At 49.3% G+C, this 22,919-nt stretch overlaps 2 protein-coding genes across 3 annotated transcripts in view; one reads left to right on the forward strand and one right to left on the reverse strand.

Moving 5' to 3' along the window:
- The window catches only part of CASQ2 (calsequestrin 2), a 39,494-nt gene extending 31,812 nt beyond the window's left edge, over positions 1–7,682 (forward strand). The window contains exon 11 of the mRNA XM_032098488.1: positions 997–7,682. Within this exon, the coding sequence (XP_031954379.1) occupies positions 997–1,203 (207 nt within the window). The 3' untranslated portion in view covers positions 1,204–7,682. The remainder of the gene's footprint in view (positions 1–996) is intronic.
- A 3,434-nt stretch (positions 7,683–11,116) lies between these two features.
- The window catches only part of VANGL1 (VANGL planar cell polarity protein 1), a 45,877-nt gene continuing 34,074 nt past the window's right edge, over positions 11,117–22,919 (reverse strand). The window contains exons 6-9 of one of the 2 annotated variants that reach the window (XM_032098490.1): positions 20,714–20,752; positions 20,285–20,417; positions 18,087–18,321; positions 11,117–16,874 (exon numbers count right to left, since the gene is read on the reverse strand). In XM_032098490.1, coding sequence (XP_031954381.1) covers positions 16,614–16,874; positions 18,087–18,321; positions 20,285–20,417; positions 20,714–20,752 — 668 coding nt within the window. In that variant the 3' untranslated portion in view covers positions 11,117–16,613. The remainder of the gene's footprint in view (positions 16,875–18,086; positions 18,322–20,284; positions 20,418–20,713; positions 20,753–22,919) is intronic. The other variant, XM_032098489.1, reaches the window with a different exon arrangement.

A 22,919-nucleotide genomic window follows, 5' to 3' on the forward strand; every position in this document is an offset into this window, starting at 1 on the left:
TTCTGCAACATCAAATGCTGAATGAGATAACCTCATAACGCCTCTGCAAAATAGGAGGCTGATCCTGTTTTATGGAGGGGAGACAGTGAAGGGAAAGGGGCTTATCCGGGCATTTAAGCAAGGAACCTATGGCAAAGCAGAGAAGAAAACTTTCATTTCCAGGCCTCAGAGACCATCCAAGCTTGCTGTCCCTGGGTAACAGCCACAATTTTGTCATTGTCTTCTTACTGAATTCCCCCATCCCCTTTGGTTGATGGAAGTGATGCAGACAGCTGGAGGGAAAGAGCAGTGGTACCTGCAGTCCAGGGCATTGGTGTTTCTCACCGTTCTTCAGCTGAGATGCATGATGTGCTACCTCAGCCATGCATGGGAGCATGGCTGAGATGATCTGAGGAAAGGGTCTTCCAAGAGCAAGAACCATTATCACAGATGGAGAGTCTAGAGCAGGGTCTTGAGACAAAGGTGAGGTTGGGGAGAAGGGGTGCTGGAAGAGGGTTGTAAAGGCTCCAAGGAAGAGGTCCCAGAAGGGCTCTGGACGGAAGGAGGGAAACACTGATGTCCTGTGAACTGGGGTAAGGCAGGGGCTGCTGGCAGAGGTCTCTTTGAGGTCTCTGCGTAGGCTTGGAGTCTACAGAACTGTCCAGGTAGAGTGAGGAAAGCATCAGGTGGGCAACGCTCCTGCTCACAGGTATAGGCAGTGGGCACACATCTCGTCAGGGCACACAGCACCACCACACACTCCTGCAAACCTGCTGACCAGTCCCACTGCCCCTGGTCAGACGCAGCAGCACTCCAGGGGGAAGTGGTGATCCCAGTGCATGGGCAGAGAGATGCTCTGGCTGAGCCTGTGCAGAGGCTGTGTCAGAGAGGGAGCTAACACCGCCACCATCCCTGCATCCCACCTGTGGTCCGACCTTCACCCCAACAAAAGCTGTGTACCCCATCTCTTCCACGTGTTCCCAAGGGCAGCTAATCCCTCATCACCTGTCCCCGCAGGCTGACAGCGTCTGGATGGACATCAGAGATGATGATGACCTGCCCACAGCCGAGGAGCTGGAGGACTGGATAGAGGACGTGCTTTCTGGGAAGATAAATACCGAAGATGATGACGACGATGAAGATGATGATGATGACGATGATGACGACGATGATGACGATGACGATGATGATGACGACGACGACGATGATGATGATGATGACTAACTGTGACTCTGTGCAGTTTGACTTGTGGGGCCCGAGAGCCCTCGCCCTGCGGCAGGTCCCTCCATTGGAAGACCTATGTTTGAGCATCAGCAAGCACCGCTGCTCCTCTTTCCCCCCTGCCCCGCTCCCCCTGCCCTCGCCCTTGCTGGCACCCCCTCGCCTGATTCCCAGCGATGCCGAGCCACCGGGACTGCCCCTGCGGAGGACAGCACCTGCAGGCACCCAGCACCGCTGCAAATCATGCCTCCTTAGTAAGGACAGTAGGAATCTGCAGGGAATCTGCCCCGAGTGTCCCAGGGCAGGAGAAAAGTGCCTGCCTGCTTGCTGCCAGAGGGACGCAGGGAGCCAGTTTGTATCTTCTGTGTTCATCAGCCCAGCACTTAACATCCAAAGACCAAATCTCACTTCAAGACATAGGGAAAACCCTAACTGTAAAGTTTAGCCCTTTTATTAAACACAATGCCCTTTGCAGCTACTCTGCCAAGACCACTCAATCCTGCAAGTTCTGCTGCGGGAGTCTGTCACTACTCCCTAACATGCTAAGAGCAGCAAAATGCTTTGGGAGGGGAGGGAGGTTTTAGGGATGCTATTAAAGTTTTCAGTGATTCCACATAACAACAGGATATTCTTGTCTGGCAGTGCAATGCAAAACCAAACACCGGTCCCCTGTCTGAACCTCTTCTTGAAAGCTTGGGCCACAGCTGGAGTTGGTGCAGGGGGCCTGATATGAAACATCAAAGCTTGTGAGTTCCTGAACTGCTGGACAGGCTGATCCAGCTCTGAGCCCAGTCTGAGGCCAAACCACTGAGTTTGAAGATCATGGCACTGAGCCAAGGCAATGGAAACATCCATAGGAGCCCACCCTGAAGCACTCCTATTCCCCATGACCTTCCAGCTGTTGCTGACTCTTCACCCAAACCCTGTGTAGCATCTTTTCCGATGATCAAGATGTTGGGAGGGAACACAGCCATCCAAACATATTAGATAGTGGATGAGGTGTGTTGGGGCATGAGCAGTGGACAGATTCAAGCTGCTTGGCTTTTGAGTATTTAGTTGGACAGTTACTCCCTGCTTAGAGACTCAGGTGTCCCATGTGAGAAGCCTCTTTTGGCTGCAGGCTGAGTAGGAGCTCAGAGCACCAGTTTGCAGTCAAGGGGTCACTCACAAAGCCAAGGGTCTGTAACACAGTCCTGGTGAGTGCAGCACCATCCATGTGCAGGTCACTGTGGCAGCATTAGGTGTCCTTGCTTTCCCATGCCAGCAGATTTCAATTATCTTGGCTTCTTAGGTTTGGCAATAGTGCAATGAATGGAGAGTTTGGAGATGGTTTTATCTTTATAAATACATTTATAAAGATGCTCTCCAGTTGTCCAGAGTTGTTGGCATAGGTAGTGTACACATCTCCTCTCTTGCTACAAACAAAAAACATTGTTCTGACCATCCTTATACTGGTAGAGGACAGAGGTACGTGATGTCAGGGGAAATAACAGTGCAAGGGACAGAAGAATCAGAGCTCGTTACACAAATGTGAATCAGCCTGATGAGAAACAATGTTTACACACTATATATTTCCTTTATCAGATGAACTGCAAAGCAAGATTTTATAGATTTTTTTTTTCCTGCCTGTTGATCAGTTTTTTTGACTCTCTCTCTCTACATGAGCTGAAATACAAATTTGAAACTACCGGTATAAAAAAGCTGAAGCATTGATATGTTCCCATGTGTGCCATATCACGTTGGTGGAAAGTGCCACTATGAATGACACATGGCTGGATATCCCTCTGTCTCAATGCACATGAATGAATACTGTGCTAACATGGCAAATGACTGTAGGCCAAGTTAGCTCCTTGTTGAGCATCAAACACTCATGTGCTTTACAGATACAGCCTCTTAGAGGAATAGACAAGGCAGCAAAGCCTCCAGTTCAACCATTTGCCCTTTCTTGCTTCCCTTATGATGCATAAGAATTGCCTGGAAGATGAACCAAGTTTGTTCAGTGAGAACGTTCACCTGGTTGCTCTGGGGTGATGAACAACTTTCCAAAGCCTTGAAATTCAGGGTGCTCTCAGCATGGAAGTCTCCTCCTCTCTTTCATTCACACCCCACTCTGCTGGCAAACAGGATGCCCAGCACTCTCCTGCTCTTTCCTCAAGAAGTTTGCTGGAGGAAGCCCAGGTCTGAGAGGGAGTGAGCAGGATTCAAGATCTCATTCATGCGCACTGGTAAGGAGCAAGAAGAGGCAGAACTAGCCCTCTGGTAATCTTCTGGCCTGTGATTAAGGGACAACTACTGATCTGAGAAAATAATTAGCTTATCTTTACCTTTGGGCTATTCCCAGGAGGAAAACATTCACAGAGTCACCCTGCATAAGGCAACAGCCTGCACTGGCCCTGTGCCTCCACATCAGTCACTCCAAACATGAAGAAGAAATTAAGAGTTGGTCTATTGCTGTTCCTAACCAGCACAATCTCCAGCCACGCTGATTGCCTGGGTGCTTTCTGCATGCTCCTCTCCCACTGTGGACGCCCCTCTGTTCTGAAGTGCCCCACTCTAGATGCTCTGGGAGGCACAGGTTACCCAGGCAGAGCAGGCAGACCCTGCAAACAGCACCAGGGACATGTTCAAGTGCACAGGTGTTTCACAGGCACTTAAACACTTCAAAGCAACAGACCTCTAGGGAGAGAAAAAATAAATAATGTAGAAGTGCAGAGGCTGAACTCATACTGGGGAGTGGTGCCAGTGGTTTATAGAAAGTTTCCCTTGAAACTTTTGCAAGAAAGAGCTATTCCTACAGCTGCCACTCCTTCGTGCCAGGCATGGGGCTGCCCTTTCTCTCTTCCTTCAGTCTGCCATTACAGTTCTTGTCATTGTCTTTGCCCACAAACAGGGACTATTTATTGTCAGCTTTTGGGATAAACACATTAAAAGTTAGGAAAGCATTGCCACAGAGGAAGGATTGCAGCAATGAGGGTGGGTGGGCAGCAAAGCCTTTCCCATTTACTCATAACACCTCCTCTGCCTTGAGATCCTAATAACCAAACAGCTGAATGACTCAATGCCCCTTGTGAAGGAGGTGGCAGCTTGAATTTGAGTGTTTTCCTTGCAGGGACAGTGGTATGAGGATGACATACAGGACCACAAGCCCAGGTGCTCCCGGGGTCCTCAGTCAGAAGTAGGAACAACTGGCATTTGAAAGGCACTGGTGGCCCTGAGGAGCAGTCAGGCTAACCCTGCCCACTATACCCTGAGAAGCAAAAAGCACATTTGGATGAGGAACCTGCAAAAAAACGCCTTTATTAAAAAAATATGAATTTGTGTATGTGGGCAGCACTGAGTGCTTAACAAGCATGTCTCTCTTCATAAATAGTTCTTTTTCTCCAGCATGTTAACTAGACATATTAAATGGGTCTTTATACAGATAAAGACAGGAATTGTATTTTGCCCTCATCCAACTGTGAGTGCTTCAAGCTGATCAGTTTCTTCACAGAATCATTCAGTCATTTTGATTGGAAAAGAACCCTAAGATCATTGAGTCTGACCATTAACCCACCAATGTCAAGTTAATTCCCAAAGTACTCCAAAGCCTGGTGAGGACCCCCCTAACACGCAGTATGTGGCAAGAACACCAAGTTATGCAGCACCTCCTCCCAGTCCCCAGACTCAGGGCTGGAGGGCACCACCCAGGGGTTTTTTTGGGGTTCAGTACCACAGCCCACCCTGTGCTGCTCATGGATAACAATCAAGGGAGAGGGAAACCCATCAGGAGCAACACACTGCAGCTCTCATACTGCAGCACGGAGGAGAAAGTTTCTGGCTTTGCAGCAGTCGCTGATATAGAGGCTCTGTGAACCCAAAAGTGCTCTGAGTTTATGTCAACCATTTGGGAAACAGCTGCAGGGGGAAAGGACAAGGGAGGCACTCTGGAAATCACAGATTACTCCATGGTTTCAGAGTCAGCTGTGTCATGCAGTTTTTGTGATGTTTGTGATGTTTTGTGATGTTTGTGAGGAGTGATGAGTCTGCTGTCTCTCCCTTGGGAGAGGAATGGCCCCATAGTGAAACCAGAGATCTCAGCTGCTTCCCATCCCAGAATGAAGTTGCTCAGCTAGACACCAACGTGAACACAGAGCCGAGGACACCAGCTGCTTCTCCATGTCCGTCTGCACATCATACCTAAAGAAATGATTGATTCATTACAGAGACCAAACAAGAAACATCGCCTTTTATTCCCAGGAAAATAATTAATTAGACACGAACATATCACATCCCAGCTGCCACTGACTTACAGTCTTGTGGCAGGCCAAGATTGCATCTGGATTCCTCTCCACTGCAGCAAAGCTTTGGCTTTCAGGAAGTCCCACACACAGCCAGTTGCACATCGATGCCTGGACTTGGGAGGCTGAAGAGAAGGATGGGCAAACAGGCAGGAAGCAACCCAGCCCTCTGAGGCAAAGCTCATCTGCCTCGCTGCCTCCTGGCTACTTTCACACCCCAGGTGCATCTATGCCATGCAGCACAAGAGCAGCTGCTAGAAACTGGAAACAGCAGAGCACAGCAGGAAGGATAACTGACCTCGGTAATGAGGCTGTGCCAGCAGGACTGTGTCATACCTGAGACCCAAGGCTCTGTGTCAACTCACTGCACTGCAGCATCCCCTGCCTTGTCCCCGCTCCCTTGTACCACTGACCCCTAGCAAAGCAGCCCTTGGGTGGTCAGTACCCCTGGGGGACAGCTGTGGGATGACTCTCACACCTCTTTGGCAGAAAATGACATCTAATGACAATGGGGACCATGGGGCAGGGTTCTGGGCAGAGTCTTGGCCCAGCTCCCAGAACACTCTGCCAGGTTTAAAAGGTGCTAAGCTATTTAAAGGAAAAAAAGGCTACCGAGCTTCCTTGCAGCTTGAAGACCCGTTTCAGGAATCAGATTACAAACTGCCTTTGGGATGGAAGCAAAGATCCTTCCGGTGCCTCGCTCCCCCCTTGCGCTTTCTCTGCCAAGCCCCTGTGATAAAGGGGATCAGCAAAGCACTTAAGGGGCATTGTCCCTAATGCTATGGAAAACAAGAAAACAGCTTTTTCACTTTCTTTTCATGCCTCTTGACTTACTACTCTTCTGACCTTCAGTGGCTCCCCAAATTTATTTTCTCTCTCCATTTCTATGTAGCCAAACTTCCTCTTCTCCTCAACCCACCCCCACAGCATATGGTACTGAGGGTCACTGAAGGACAGAGCCCTTCCCTGCCCCTACTGCTTGTATTCATCCCAGCCCAGGGAGACAGCAGCCTCCCTCACACCACTGCCACGAACTGGCTGTGCTGGATCCCCATAGCTGTGAACATCAGGAGGGACAACATTTCCTTTCTGAGGAGAAAGATGTGCGGACAAGGCTATCACTGGCTTTTATTTTGAGCGGGACAGGTGGGATATGCTCAAGGAAAAGCCATTTCACCAGCCTGGGCAGAAGCACCAGAATTTTTTTGGTGGACTTCTTTTCCCACTGTCCCAAAATCCAGATGAGGAACCACCACCCTGCAACCAAGCCCTGACTGTGGTCACTGCAGGAAGAGACCAGTAACACCCAGTGCCACCAGCAATCACACCACTACACCATCTGAGCAGAAGACAAGTGTCATGGTTTCACATACAAGAAATAAGCCTTGAGGGTTAAATGAGCTGAGTTTGCTGGAAGGGGTATCCCATATTCGACAGCAGCCAGAAAGCCACCTCCCTGCCAGAGACTACCAGTGGCTGGCCTGACTGAGCCTTCTCCTGGTGGTGGGTGGTAAGGGACTTAAATAGCCATGGGCAACCTCACCTGCTTTTGCATTTGGAGAAATCCCAGCTTGAATCAGGTCCCTCCCTCAGTAACACAGGTAAAAAAATAAAGTGTTGTTTGACCAGAGAGCAGCCCTGAAATTTGCCCGGTGTCAGATTGTGATTTTTGCTTTAAAATTCAATGCAACATTCAAAATCCTGCTCCTGCTAGTGACAAAGAGAGGGGTTATTGAACAAAAAAAGTAGCTAAATGTTTGAGGAACATTTTAGTCCTCACAAAATGAAGTTGCTGAAGGAATTTGCCCAGCTTCCCACAGTCTAGTTACTGAATTACTAAACCAGTTTCTCACAACGACTTACAAAGCGAAATTATAATCAACTGTAGGATCTGGTATTATGAGTACTCAAGAATGAGCTTTTACAAAATAGAAGCTAAAAGGTTTGCAGATCTGTTTCACATCTGTGGCCCAGATATAATCAGCTCCTTCTTGTTCCCTCTTTTAAAGCATGCCCACAGCATCTGACTTGTGCCGAAGAGAGGTCCAAAGAGCCTTAACATTCTGAATGTCTCTTAAAACTTTCAAAGAGGCTGAATCAAATGTGTTTTGTCAAGAACTCCCTTCTCCCCATGCATCCACTTTTCACTTGTGCTACCTTTTTAAATAATAAGAATTAAAAAGGAAAAAAGCAAGACAACCAAGACTATATGTTTAAGCATTTGTAAGCTTGATTTTTGCCTTTGGAAGATACTTAAAATGTTTCAATTTACAGAGTAGCTTCGTGCCTAGAGCAATTTGTGGTGTCTCAGTTTTTTTAAATCTCTGTGCCTTCATGTTCCTAAGGATGCTGGAAGGAAAACCCACGCCCTAAACTCTAAGGTCTCCTGCACTGACTTCACATTGCCTTGTGTTACTGTCTCTCTTGAGGCTTTGCTGCTTGCTCCATATTCTGATACACAAGCAAGGTGGATGCATTGAGCTACCCCAAATGCACATCCACAAGGTAAAAGTTATCTTTCTCCTTCCTCTTTTAAGTTGTATTTAGTGCTGCCCACACAGAGCCCAAAGACTGATTGTTCCCTCTGTCCTGGCTGTGGTCCCTGCAGCAAACACCTGTTCTCCTTCTCCTGCAGGCAGGACCCACGGGCTTTGGGAGGCCAAAGAGGAGCAGCGCCACTGTGGGAGGGTTCCTGGGATCTCCAGGTTATCCTCATTAACTGAGCTGGAACCAGAGCAAGCCCCAAATCCTGTACAGAAGTCTTCACTCCACTCAGGTCCCCAGATTCTGGAGGAAGGGAAGATCAGCTCAGGGCTTTGGAGTAGGCTGGCAGTTTTGCAGCACACCCCAGCCTGAACACAGACTACGATGTGAGCAGCAGTCAGGAGGGGCAGGGGGGAACCCGAACAACCCACAACCTTTTCCAAGTTCATTATGGAGGGGGACAGGGAGATGGGGACAAACAGGAAAACAGCTTTCTTCCCGTTTGAGGTACTCCCCTTTTTCCTAGCAACATGTCAGCACAAACTAGCACACAAGCTCACAGCAGGGCTGTAAAACTTGTTACAGCTTTTCAAAGCAACTCGGGTAACCCTGTTCACAGCTCACGATTTATGCATAGGCCATCACCCCACTACACCATCCCCACTTCTGCAGACACATTGTGCTCAGTGCTCTTTTCTCTCAGCACCTCCTGACCCAGCAGTCCATGGATGCACACATGAAATGGGAATGGACGCCCTTGCCCCAGTGGATTATCTGTCAGTACCGGAAAGGACTGTAACCTAAACCCATCACCTTCCCAATCCAACATAAACTCGGGAGTGCTGTTGAAAGACAAATCAAAGCACTCTGCTTGGCCAGTTCCCAACATACCTTCCCTTCCTGCATGCTGTTGTGAGACACCATGTCCTGCTGAGAGATCCCCTTCCCCTTGCACCTACCCCACCTGTCCCTAGCTCCAGGACCCCTTGGAAGCCCTTGAGTTCAACCCCTCCTGTACTTGCCAGGAGTCTAGACCTGGGGCTGACACAGCAGAGCCAGTTCACTGCACCAGGAAATGTTTTGGGATTTGAAGCCTTGCCGACATCCACAGCCAGATGTCTCACTGAACTATTAATTTAGCTAACAATATCACATGGTGAGGCACTGCTAGTGCTTCAAGCAAGGCTCTGGAACCGGTTGCTGAAGGTGATAAATCCCTTTCTTGCCCTGTTTGTTATGCCCTGACTGCATGTGGCCCTTTTGCCCCATAGATTCCCACTTCATTCCCCACAGCTGATGTTTTCTCACTGCCCATGGCTGTGAGGCCTGGTCCCATCACCTACCAGGGCCAATCAATCTTCACATGAATTAAGCTCCAGCTCAGCCACCAAATACCCATAGCAGTGGTTGCTGCTGTGCTGTCTCAGGGCAGCCAGGGCCTTATGCCCATATGGTCAAGAGGGGCACTGCAGGAGAGGCATCTCCTCCTAAAGTCCAGTATGTCCCTCAGGCAGAACATGCTTACCTCTGGTTCAGCATGCCAGGTCCTTCCAAGTGGTGCGATTTTTCCAGTAAAAGACTCCATCCCCTTTCTGTCAGAGGTTTGGGTCAGTAACACTTAACCCAGCATTGCACCTGGGGCTCCATCACACCTCAAAGGTCCATGCAATTTCAGTGAAAAGACTTGGCCAAACCAGATCAGCTCCCTCAGCTCTAATTTCTGCTGAGCTACATACCACAGCCCTTTATGATTCAGATATCTGAGCTCTGGGTGAAAGCCAAGGGAACTAGTCCCTCTAGCAAAGCCTGTTCCTTCCATCAGCTTCCACAGCCCACAGCAGGACAGAAAGCGCCACGAACGGCAGCAGTCAGGTGTCGATTTGGTATCAGCACTATCCCAGAAATTAAACAGAGCGTGCTGAACTCACATGTAAAGACACAGCTCTCAAGGCTAAGAGCCTGGAACGAGGCTGACAAGCCCAGTGTCTTGTTTATGCCAAATTCCTGCTGCTTACACCTTCCCATGACACACCTGTGGCCGACTCCCACAGAGCCTTTACCTACAAAGCTCCAGTCTGACAACTCAGGTCTTCCTCTGAGGGGCGGGAGGGGACCAGCAATGGCTGCACCCCCATTTCAGGCTCTGCAGGGCAGCAGCAATGCTCTTTCCTTTCCCTGGCCATCTCTGGGAGCTGACCCGCAAGCAGTGCAGGGCTGGGCAAAGCACCAGCAGGATGAAGGGCACAGATCAAAAGCAGAGATCAAGGGAGGGCAGGAGGTAGAACAGAGCACACCCCTGTCCCACCCTTCCTGCTTCCTCCCAGGCCTTAGGTCAGCTCTCTCTAGCCCAAATACATCTGTCTCCCCACAAGCAGAGATTTACCCGTGTGGCTGTTTCTCTTCACAGGCATTTTTGTCTGTGCTGCTTATCTCCACAACTGCTGCACTCTTTTTCACTGAAGAGCAGCATCCTGTGGATTTTTCCAGCAGCTGAAGCCACCAAGGAGATCTGCTGGGCTAGGCTTCCCTGAGGAGTGGGCACCAAAGAACATCTAGACAAAAAAGCTGCTCCCACATTGCCTTGGGCACAGCTGCTTGATCTTTCTGAGCTCTTGGCGTGCTGGAGATGGAAACTGATGGTGGGGAGAGCCACACCCAGAGATGCTGTTGAGGTGAGATCCCTGCACCTTTTCTTAGCAGAGCACAGGCTTGCATCCGCACAAACAAGGAGCACTGGCTTTTCTGCCGCTCACCACTCCTCCTCCCCACCAGAGCCAAATAAGGAACTCGGCAGTGAATCCTGCACTTCATAATTTGTGTGCAAACTATGAGAACACAGGAGGCAGAAAAACCTGTTCCCACTCCAGTTATGCGGCCCCCCACCTCCTTCCCCCTTCCCCAGCTGCATTTGATCCCCATCATTTGAGATTTCAGGTGTTCAAAGCAGTCACCTACCAGTCTTCCTTCAGGAGTGATAAATGAGTTTGCATTTTACTGTGGTGTGGCAGGGCAGACCAGAACAGCACAGAATGAGGGTGACAAAAAGACAACCTCAAAAAAGATAAACTACATGTTTGCAGGGCCCCTCCTGCCCACAGCTCAGGAATGCTTAAAGACCAAAAGAGCTTTTTATGTCTGAAAAGAGAAAGGACTGGGACAATCAAATCTGGTTTCAGTTTATTTCCAGAATTTTACTGTACAAAATATGCAAAGTGTAAAACGGTTTTATGTTTCAGTTTAAAAAACAACAAAACCCCATCCAGCTATAACTTAAGAGAACCCAGCTTGGAACAGAACAATTTACAAGGCTAAACCCACAGTGCATTAATGTCACAGACACCAGGAATTTGCTTACTTAAGTTCACGATTAGAAAAGAACAGAAAGACCATGTACCACTGCAGTTAAAGTCACATGTGCAAAGAAGAGAAAAAAGAAAGAAATGCTGGTTAGTGTCTATTAATTAGAAAACCTTGGCAAAACCCTTCTTACTATACACAGAGTGTGTAGAAAAAGTATTACACAGTGATAAAGGAGGGTGGGGGAAGGGCATTTTACTCCCAGCCCCGTCCCCAAGACACAATAATGCTGAATCAAAGAAACAGGCACAGAAGAGTGTAAGATTCCTTCACAGTTATGCCTGCTCAGGTAGTGGCCACAGCATCTCCCCACGGTGCACACAGGAGATACCCCCAAGCATCGTCAGCGCTGGTGAGAGGTGCCCGGGAAGCAGCCAGAGGGGGGGAAGGATCCCCTCCTCCCCGGGCAGAGCACACCCAGGGCAGGGCCGGCTGCCTGCTGCCCACAGGGTTCCGTGTGCCACAGGGATAAAAAATGCAGTCTCTTGGAGGGATGCAAATGGGTGGGTAATGCCAGCTGTACCGCTGGCACAGCGGGGACCCAGCTCATCGCTATCCCAAAGCGACCTGCACCGCCCACAGTTGTCAGAAACGGCAACTTTTGGTCATCATTGATGGGAGGCAGCAGCCTGAACGCAGGAGGACGCACACTCCTGTAGGAGACATCATGGCTCAAAGCCATCTCTTTTAGAACAGAAATTTGGGGGTTTTACTTCATCTTTTTTTGTTTGTTTTCTAAGACCAAGAAATTCCAAGAGCACTTCTTTCTTAACAACAGCTGAAACACTGAACCACCAAGTCTGGCTTGAGGCTTTAAGCATGTATAATGTGCACACCTAGAGGGGGAAAAGCACACAGACACACACAAGCTGAATGAGAAAACACCTGCACACACACCTCGGGAGCAGCTCTCACACAGCTGGGCAGCACTGAGACCAAGTGAGGAGCCAGCTTGGGACCAGACTACTGCATTGCTGCAGAAGACTGCAAGACTTTTGTTTTACCTTTGAAAAGGGCAGAATTACATGTTTTGGTGAGCAAGATGAAATTGGCTTGAATAGGTTTCCATGTTTAGCCAAGTTATGGATCTTTCCAGTTTCTTCAGGGGCAAGTGTTGGAAGTGAGCACATCTCAAATGAGACGCTTCACAGCTACTTATGTGGGGCAAGACCAGCTCCAGAAACTCCTTCCCTACAGCTTTTGGCATACTCAGCAACAGCAGATTCCCTGGGCATTGCCCAGAGAGCCCCATCCCAAAGGAAAAGGTTTGGAGGTTTCGTAAGGGTTGGGATTTGTTCAGATCTCCTCCAAACTCGAGCCTTACTGTGCACTGCCTCCAAGCTTTCAACTGCAGCCTCAGCACCTCCCAGCCCTGCAGATATGCTATGGAGCAGAGTGCTACAATGCTTAACACTTCCAAGACGGCTGCCTGCTTGGCTTCCAGGTGTGGGAAAGGACACTGAGACCCAGGGCAGCCTCACAGAGTCTGCACCCACAGCTGAAGCCACACGGCAATGAGAGGCTAACAGATGTGACAACAACATCTGCCCATGCCCAGTTACAGGACTGGCAAAGTGTTTAGAGTAGTATCTGCCCCTACACTCCTGGAAGCCGCAAGAAATCCAAATCTTTCACTTTATAGCCATGAAAGAGAAAGCCAGCCTTCATGGAAACCCACAGTCATTTCCATCTGCTCTAGAACACTTGAAAGTCTCAGCTGCATCTGGATTTGCAAGAAGACCTCAGCATGGCTTTGGATTTAGGCTGCAACAAATCTGAGAGCAAAAAACCAAAGTCTTTAAAGTATCTGAGCAGCAAACTTGAGTTACAGGAAACGTGCCAACACAGAAGAGAGGAGTGGGCCACCACCACTCCCCAGCTGGGCAGCACAGCATCCTATCAAATGGTCCAGTGAAGGACATCCAGTGCAAGGATCATCTCCAAGGGGGACACTGACCACTTAATCACAAACAGGGTTGTCTTAAAAGACCACTTGAATTCTAATAAAACCCCCACAATTCCCAACCAGGTACAAACATCCAGAGTGGGAGAGAGGAAAGAAAATATGTGCAAGGAGACAGTGCAGGATAGGAGAGGCATTCGGAGGAACAGCCTGCACTTGGTTGGCAAACCCTACAAGTTGTATTTATGCTCAGCTCTTGGCAAGCTCGGCAGAAGTAAGGGTTGCAGGAATTGGATCAGAGCTTTGTTCCCTATGACTCCATTCTTACTCATTAGCTGGCTATAAACAGAGTTGAACAAACCAGTCTGCACTCACCACTCAGTATCTTTTATAGTTTGAATTCCTACAGATGCCACAGATCCAACTGTGGATCTCAAGCACTTGAAAGCAAGTTGAGTTTAGCCTCACAACACCCCAGTGAGGTAGGTATGACAGTGGTCCCCTGACTTTGCATGGCGAAGGGAAGCAAGAGAGACCCTGAAAAATGTCACTAAAAATACCAGAACAGGGAATATTCAGGAATCATGATTCCCCTTTCAGTCTGTCCTTGCCTCTAAGCAGGTTGCATCTCTAAAGAGACCATTTGAGAGAGTCCTCTCCTTCAGATTTCATCAGGCAAAGCATTCACACTGCTGACATAGGGAAGAGCATTAAATGCAGGAGTTGGCCCCTGTTGAGAGTGTCCTTTTTGGCAGCAGGCAGAAAAGGCAGTGTTGAACCACAGCACAGAGATGAAGAAGCAGACCCAGACTGAGCACACGCTGCTTCCGTCTGGTTCTCCATGTGTTAAAGGATTTAACAAAATTAAGACATGAGTTTCCTGAGCAGATACTGTCAGACAACCCCTCCTCATGGGGCAGGGAAAAGGAAAGGGGAAGGAAATCCTGGGAAAGTAAAGAAGTTTTGCAGATGTGCCTGTGACAAGGTGCTCTCACATAAACAGCACACCCAAGCCCCCGGCAAGGTGGTTCTTGTTCTGGCTTCACAGATATGAGCCAATTCAGCCACAGGCAGTAGCCTCCACACAGGTATTAAGTACTCCACAGTCTCCCAAGCTACTCCCAGTCTCTCCCACCCTGCTGGTTATGCACATCATAAAAGCCAGGTGCAGGCATCTTCAGGAGAGCCAAGTGTAAAATACTGTATGTTCTCCTTCCTTTTTTTTTTTTTCTTATAAAGGAATAAACCAACATATTTTTTCAAAGCATAACACTGCAAAGGCCACAGTCAATAAAGGAGTCCCCATACAGACTACCAGAAAGCCTGATCTGCAAAAAAAACCAAAACAAAACCCAAACACTGAGTTTAGAGAAGGGAAAACACTACCCACTTCCCATCCTTTAAGGGCAAAGGGCATAATCCTGTCATGTGCTGTGCCATCCAGTTTCTTTACAACCACGTCTGGCACATTACATGGACTAAAAAGGATCCAGGAAACTACCATGTGCTTGTAAGAAAGGTGCAGGAAACTGCAGGTGTCACTTGGATGGCATTTCATCACTTTGGACCCTCACTCACCAGGGTGCTCCCTTGATACCAAGAGGACTATGCACAGGTGCTGTCAGATAGGCATCTCCACTGCTGCTGAAGTTGGAAGAGGATGGACCCTGCTGCCCTGTCCCCAGCATCCCTGTTTAAGGTGGCTGCTCCCTCCCACCAGCTTGTGGTGGGCACCAGCCAGCCCATGCCTGCCATGGGAAGGTCTGGGGAAGGGCAAAAGGGACAGGAGGGGCTGTCGCAGCCCTCCTCAGAAGACTGTGCAGGCTGGCAATGAAAGGCACTGACTTACACTCTGCTGGAACCAGGGCCTTCTTGGTTAAGACATCCATATGGAGGGCAGGCCAGATCCTGCCTGATAAGGGATATTTGCATGGCAAAAGACTGAGCAGAATGAATTGATCATTTACATTCACACAGATCTTGAGTGACCTTCAGGTCGATTCGAGCCTTGCAGCTGGCTCCAGTCACTCCATGCTCTGTGCTGGCAATCAGACTTCAGACACTGACTTAGGCTCTCCGTTAAAAACAAACCTTCCAAACTCAGGTGACTAAACTCACACGTGAAAGCTGCACCAGTGGGCAAAGGCAGCCTCACAAACATAACTGCATCTCTCTAAAGCAGATCCCAGCACTGAGCAGAAACTCCCACAGCACAACAGATTTTCAACATTCAGGCATTGTTTGGTATTTCTTAGCTACAGCAGAAGGCGTACGGTGGGGAAGGACTCATTGCAGTGTTTCCAGAGCACAAGAGTTCTCCAAAGCAACTGAATGGGGCAGAGGTCAGCCTTTCCCTGGCTCCTCTCCTGAAGGAGGGAAGTGTTTTTGCCCATCTTTTCTCCAGACACACCTGAAGCTGGCTAGAGAGGGAGGGGCACATTCCTGCCCACACCTCCTTCCCCTCAAAGAAGCTGTCAGACATAGGGCGGGTCTGTGATTTATCTGAGGAGGAGCCAGCTACTTACTGACCCTGTTCCAGTGCAAATACACAGCCCTTGCAGGTGCAGAAGGAAGTGCCAGTGCCTGGAGAAACACATTCAGAAACCCAGACAGAAAGGGACAGTAACAGGAAGCCTCGGGAGTGCCTGAGAAAGACGCAGACAAGCAGAACAGAGGGAAGCAGGTGAGACATAACAGGGAGCTGTGACATGAAGAACAACTTCACTAACAAGCACTGATTAAGAAACAAAAAATAAAAATTGAAGAGCTGCAAATGGGCTGATCCAGTTCAAGACAAGCAACAGAGAGTGAAACCATCCCATTATGCCCATACAAGTCCGGCACTGACAGAAGAGGCACATGGAGAGGAGGAGAAGAATAAAGAATAGAAGTCCCCTCACACTCCCACCCTTTGATATCCCCTCCTCCCTGAGTGAGCAGGGACTGCGGCACCCAGTGCCAGGAGGTTTCTGTGAGGGAGAGGCGAGCAATGAGCCCTCAGGAGCAGCCACAGGTGGCAAAAGCAGAGACACAAGGGCGCAGGCGTGCGCGGTGTAAGGCAGCGCTCCAACAACAGCTCTGACACTGCAGCCGTGCAGAGAAAGAGCGTGAGATTTACAGGATGCTTGGAAAGAGGGGGAAAGAAAAAAATCTGTTCTGTCTCCAAGGCTGAGCTAACTGAGCCAAGTCACCCTGTTGCCTCTTAAGATACTTCTTTATAGATAAGATAGCCCAACTTCCCCCCCTCCCCTTTCCAAATAAAGTGCAGATGGTCAAATATTACTGGTCCATCATCTGCCAGTTTCAGTCAGCATTGGGGAAATTAAACCCAAAAGCACGATACTGAAAAAAAAAAAAATAAAAATCTCCCAACAACCCACCCTCAAAATCCCTTAGACTGAAGTCTCAGACTGTAAGCGGAGGACAAATTTATGAGATTTAGGGTCTATGAACTCTTCTGAGAGTTTGATGAAGGGGATTTTTTTCACATTAACAACAAGGCTGAAGTCCAAGCACTTGAGGACAAACACGACGCCATCTTGTAACCCGCTTGTGACCGCTTCCTCGCTGACCAGCGTCCACTGCTTGGAGAACCAGCGATCCCTGTCATACTGGAGGGTTGGGCCTGGGTTGAGGTAACGCTCCAGGAATGCCTGCCAAGAGTGGGACACACATTAGCATCAGCCCCACAACTCGCCCTGCTCTCTCCCCATCCCCAAATACAGCTCTGCAAGCATGGGTTTGCCATGCTGCAAATTGTTTCAGCTTTCACACTTCAGAAGACATCTCCCCGGTCCCTCCCAGCTTTTCAGACCCAGGAGTAGACACAAACATCAGGAGATCCTCTTTCAGTCCATCCCAGCAAGTTTGCAAAGTTATAGCCCTGACTTCTGCCATCAGCACAGCCATCTGGCAGCAGTTCAGTAGAGCAGAGGTCATTTCTCCACTTCCAGCCCCATAATCCATCCCAAAACTACAGTCCCAGCCAGCCAGATAGGATAGCTGGCTCTCTCCTTCAGGCCAAGCTAAGCTGGTAAACAGATGTTTCCATGTTTTCAGCCTGAGGGTGCAAAACTGAAAACAGAATGCAAAATGCCATTTGACCTTGCCGTGTTTTGAAGTCCCTCTGCACCTTAATGGCAGCAGAACTCCCCTTGCATACCTGGGCAAGGTCCCAGGCATCTCACAGCAAGAGGCTGCTAAGCCCCATCTCTTGACAGCATTTCTGCTCTTACTGCAGTTAAGTCTTGGGTGAACGTCCAGGAATAACCCTTCCCTAGCACTGTGGGGTGTTCTTAGAGGGGAAGGTAGAGAGTGGGAGGGGAATTGTGTGACCTGTTTCCCTTATCATTCAGTCCCTCCCCGTGTCTGCAAGTCAACAGTCACAGTCTGGGCTTGAAGCAGCAAACTATGTTTGATCAAGCAGCTCATGAATTAGAAACACTGTCAGAGAGACACAGATTTAGGCAATAATTAGCAGTCCAAAATGCAGCATAGCAGAGGGGGCAGAAAACTGATCGTTTGCAGGTTGCCACCTGCATCATACTGCAACCACAAGCCAGCTGGAAAAATTCCTGTGACTCAATGCCACCCTTTCAAACATTTATTTAGTATTCTCTTTGATGAACTGGATACAAGAATGAATACCTCACAGGCACTTTCAGATACAGAGACAGAAGATGCTGCAGAGGAAATACTCCTTCCCTTTGAGACCCGCTGCAACCTACACCGCATTGGTCGATTCACCGGGAGCAACTATGAAAGCCTTCACTCACCTCCCGTGACAACTTTCTGTTCTGCTTGCACACACTGATGTGCCATCCCCTTCTCCCTCCCTCCTGCAGCAGCGTTAGAGAAAGCTTTACCTTTGGTGTCATGTTGTTGGTGATGCAGAAGGACAAGTGTTGCAAGATGCTCTCCATGCTGTGGTACTGCTGCTGGCGGGTGGTGCGAAGGTACTTCTGCAGAGCTCTTGCCATGGAGGGGAAGATTGCCTGGGCTGCTTCTCGGGGGTCCATCATCTCTCCTGGAGCTTTCTGCTGTTCCTCTGCCTGCAGGCGTTTGATGTGAGTGAAAGCCTCTTCTACCGCAACCACAAGCCTGCAGAAGGAAAATCAGGACAGTAAGAGTCATAACAAGAAGTAGGATGGGTCTGCGGTTAAGGCAGAGCCTGGGAGTCAGGATTTACAAAACCTCCTTTCCCCATCAGCCATTGAGTCACTGCCTGCCCCCAATTTACGCAAAATCTTCTCTACTGGAAGTCTGAGGGGCAGACAGCAGCTTTTCCTTCCTTGCCCAAGCCATCCAGCAACTGAGGGCCATAAACCAGGATTAAGCTTGTAAAGCCCTGAGCACTGCACTTGGTTCTGCCAGCACAGCATAAACATCAGCTACATGACTCAAACGAGACACAGCTGCCCTTGCGTTGAACGCGTGTCTGAGTACAGGGTCCCAGCACACAGGACTGCAGCACGAAGCACAGGACAGGCAAGCACTCAGGGGGAGGCTGACTGCACTCCAGGACACAGCCTGCTCCGAGACACTCTGTGCTCACAAGCTGCAGGCTGCTCGCATTTCCACCAGCTGGGTGCAGAGCTGCCCAGTGACCGCCCTGCACCCCTCCACTGAACAGCAAAGGTGAAGACACCCCTCCAGCTTCCCTCCTAACACTGCAGCTAGAGGCATCTTCTGCAAACCATTCCAGTGCTGGCACAGGTGAGCAAACACCAAGACCACACCATGAAAGGGGAACAGATGTCTTACAATGCTCGCTACTTAGTACTGGGCTAACTTGCAAGTGAGGAAAAAACAATAATGAAAGAGCCACCCAACAGAACTCTTCGGCCTCTTCAGACAGGACTCGTTTCATACTTAATTTCCTCTCAAGTCACCAACAACTGTCCACAATGATCTCAATATCCAGTGCATCTTAAAGCCAGGGGCAGCTGCCTCACCACAAGCAGAGGTATAGCACACTGCATTCATACTGTACATGAGGAACAGCATGAGAAGTCCTGACCCTTGCCCCTTTTGTTTAATTTGACACGGGGGAGGTGGGGGGTGGAAATCAGTTTCTAAACTCCTGGCCTGAAACACCTGGCCTTATCTGGTGACTGATGGTTTCCCTCTGACTAAGCAGTTGTTCTAACCAAACTCAGCAAGCACAGGAGATGTGGCCAAGTTAGGATGCTACACTTCACAGAAGAGAAAGTTTTAAGTTCCTATTGCTCCGAGGCTGGAAGAGAGCCTAAAAGACAGAGGCTATAGAGCAGAGGTCAGACTGAAGCAGGCAAGGAGGAGACGTTGTGCCAGCACTTTCCCAGTGAAACAAACTGCCAAAAGAAAACTCAAAATGAGCCAGCTCCTTCCAGTTATGACACATTCCTTCCAAACACAGCTCAGTACAGGGGTGCCTGCCCATAAGCAACTTGCCTCAAACTGTTAGGTATGCTAACTACAGACTGCAATTAGGCTCCTGAGCAAACAGAGGCACTCTCTTGGGTCACCTCAAGACAGCATCAACTTCGCAGCCTAAGTGTGACTGGCAGAAGACATATATGTGTTCCAAAATAAAATGTAACTGTTTGTGGTGAAGTCTTTCCTCCTCAATTCATCGAAAGGCAGTCAAACCGTCCCTTTGACTAGTCCGCAAACACAAATATTCTCCTCACCCATGAATGGGCAACACCAAGAACTCCACTGATCCTGTTCCTGGATTCCTTCAGCTGACAAGCCTGGGTGTGGGCAAAAATAATGGGATTTCCTACAGCAAATAACTACAGACATGTCAAACACTGGACTGTTCCATAATCCATGACATTGCATTAGCTTATCTGCCTCGTATACACGAGCTCAGCTGCATGCACGCTCTTCGGATAATTCCAGTTGCAAGCTGGAATTACTCGAATTCCACTCCCCCTCCCTTACGCATCTGGGTTTCATAAGCTTCTTCCCCGTGACAGATTTGCAGCCAGCTCCTCATGGTGGGCCGGGGGCACCCGCCAGGCTGGGCAAGCCCCCACGGCCGAGCCTCACAGCAGCACGTGCGACAGGCTGGCTTTACCTCGCCCGGCGTTTCTTCACGCGGCGCTCGTGGTCGGCCTCCTCGTAGTAGAGCTCGTTGTGACTGGAGTCCCTGCGCCGGGCGGCGGCCGCGATCATGGCCCGGGACTGCCCCGACGCGTTGTTACCTGGGCCTGCGGAGCAAGGACGGCACAAAGGAGACAAAGGCGGTGTCAGTGCCACAGGGCCGGGGCTGGGACAGTCCGGCACCCCACGGCATCTGTCACACGTGCTCTGGGGCTCCAGCCTTCCCAGCCAACGCTATAAACCCTTCCCCGGTCCTCAGGAGCTCTGGTAGAAACCCTGCAAGGCAGCACAGGCTTAGAGAGGGCATTCTGGCACGTGGACAAGGGCAGTTAGTTGGGATGGAGGGTCTCACGCAACATACACAAAGGCAGAGTGAGGTGAACATGCCAAGGATGCAACTTACCCCCCATTATATATGCTTTCAGTTTGAAGGCAAGGGCAGCTGGAACATACCACATTTCAGCATCAAGACAGTGTGACAGCACAAGAAGTGAGAAGTTGGAAAGAGGAGAGAGACAAACACAAGAACATAATGAGACATGGAGATGAATAAATGAAAGCCAAACTCCAGACAGTTATCCGCAGGAAGGGAAAACAGGATGCAGGGGCAGCAGGGTCACCTCCAGACACAGCACAGGGTTTTCCACAAGGGCAGGTGCTGTCAGAGCAGCAGTCCCTCAATTGGGTAGGCTGGGGTCTTTATGTGTAGTAGCTTCTCATGGCACCCTGAGCAGCACCTGCCATCAGAGCTTCTGCAGCTGTTAACAGATCCTACACAGCCACAGGAACAGGGAAGCTGCAATCTGCTCTGTAACACCTAGTCAGTCGACAGAGCTGTCTACTACAAGACCTTAACTAGTGACCTTAAAATACAGTACTAGGTTCTGCAACTCTCTCCTGAAGCCCTCAGCTCTGGCTTTTCAGTTAGGGAGAGGAAAAAGGCTGCCCCAGAAGAGTTTACAACCCCTTGTATTCAGATAGAGGGCAGAGGTGGGTCTACCCAGAGAGAACTGGCAGTCTAGGACTGCCTCCAAACCACCAAGAGCAGCTTTTGTGCCAACTGCTCTGAAAGCCCACACTCTCAGCTGGCAGTGGTTAAGGCCAATCAATTGCACAGACACGCTCAAAACTGTTCTGCTCAAGCAAGGGCAACTCTTCAATTTTTTTCCTAAAAAGCCCAAACCGAATTCCAAGACAGAAGCCTGAAACTCAGCAGCGGGAAGAACAAGCACTCACACAAATAGCTTCTTAAGAGTCTAAACATTTCAGATGTTGTTTGACAGCCTTGAAATGGAGGCTATGACTCAAGGGAGACACTAGCTCCCAAATTTGGGTTACATCTTTAATTTGCCTTGTTGACTATGCCTGGCAATGAAAGTCCTGGTTTTGAAGGTGAACCTCTCCACTCTGCAAAAGAGAGATTACAGCAATATGTTTTTCTTTCCTGGCAGCTGCAGTATCAAATACAAAAGCTGTCAACAAATTAGGCTGCCTTAATAGCATTACTGTCTTTTTACAAGAAGGGTATAAGAGACTGTCAGGCTGCCAGGGTAAGCTGCAGCCAGAGCTACACTCTGCTTTGTAAGATGGATGGAATCTTCTTAAGGCCATGCCTCTAAGCCTGAGATTTCCATGTCCACAAAGGCAGCAGCATTGCACACAGAACAACCCAGGCAACCGGTCCTGCCCCAGAAGGGAAAGCAGGAGTTCCAGGCCCTGGCAGGCTCACAAGCTTGACACTTGGAAAAGCCTGCCAGCCACACCTGCAGCTTGCTCCTGGTTCCTTCTCTTCTAACGAAGCCTCATGAGCTAGCAGCTTCTGAGCACTCACACTACCAGACTGACCATCTTTCCTCTGAGTTTGGGAGTCCCACTGTCCCAGGAGGTGCTGCAGGAAAAGAGAGCACACCAGCTCCTGAAGGGACACTGCAGTGCAGGAGAAGACAAGCCAGTAATCAGAATGGCACACCCTGCAGCCAGCCTGCCAGGCTGTGGGGTCTGAACAGTGTGCAGACACCTGTGGGATCAGGAAGCCCTCACCTTCCATACACCAGGCCTCACTGAGAGTGAGCAGCTGGAAGGAATGATTTCACCTCTAGAGGAACACAGAGCATTTCTGTTTACATGTCGGTTTGCTTCCCCTCTCCAACACAACTCAACCAAGAGCATCACTCCAGGCAGCAATGGACACATGATGGGCAACCTGTCCTTCCCCTTCCCTCATTTCCCCCTTCCTCTATCAGGATCAGAATATCTCACTGTAAGGATCTAAACCTCCAATTAATTTTATGGACTCAGGAGTGCTGCATGAGGTTAGAGAAGCCTTTAGGATAACATCTTTGAAACTCACCAAAAATGAAACGAATCCAAACAAACAAACAAACCAAAAAGGAAAATGAAAACAAAACGTTCCACACCCATAAGGCACTGAAACTTTGTTGAAAGCAAAACAATCATGTCTCATGTTTTTTCATATGACAGATATCCTTGATATTTCAGTCTCCACGCCATGCACACAGAGCCAACTTGCCCAGTTAAGTCTTTTCAGTCTCTTCTTTCCAGCCTCAAAGCCTTTCAGTACTAACAAATTCATGGGCAGCACGTGCCTT

The sequence above is a fragment of the Corvus moneduloides genome, chromosome 2 (genome assembly GCF_009650955.1).
Source record: "Corvus moneduloides isolate bCorMon1 chromosome 2, bCorMon1.pri, whole genome shotgun sequence".
NCBI classification, from domain to species: domain Eukaryota; kingdom Metazoa; phylum Chordata; class Aves; order Passeriformes; family Corvidae; genus Corvus; species Corvus moneduloides.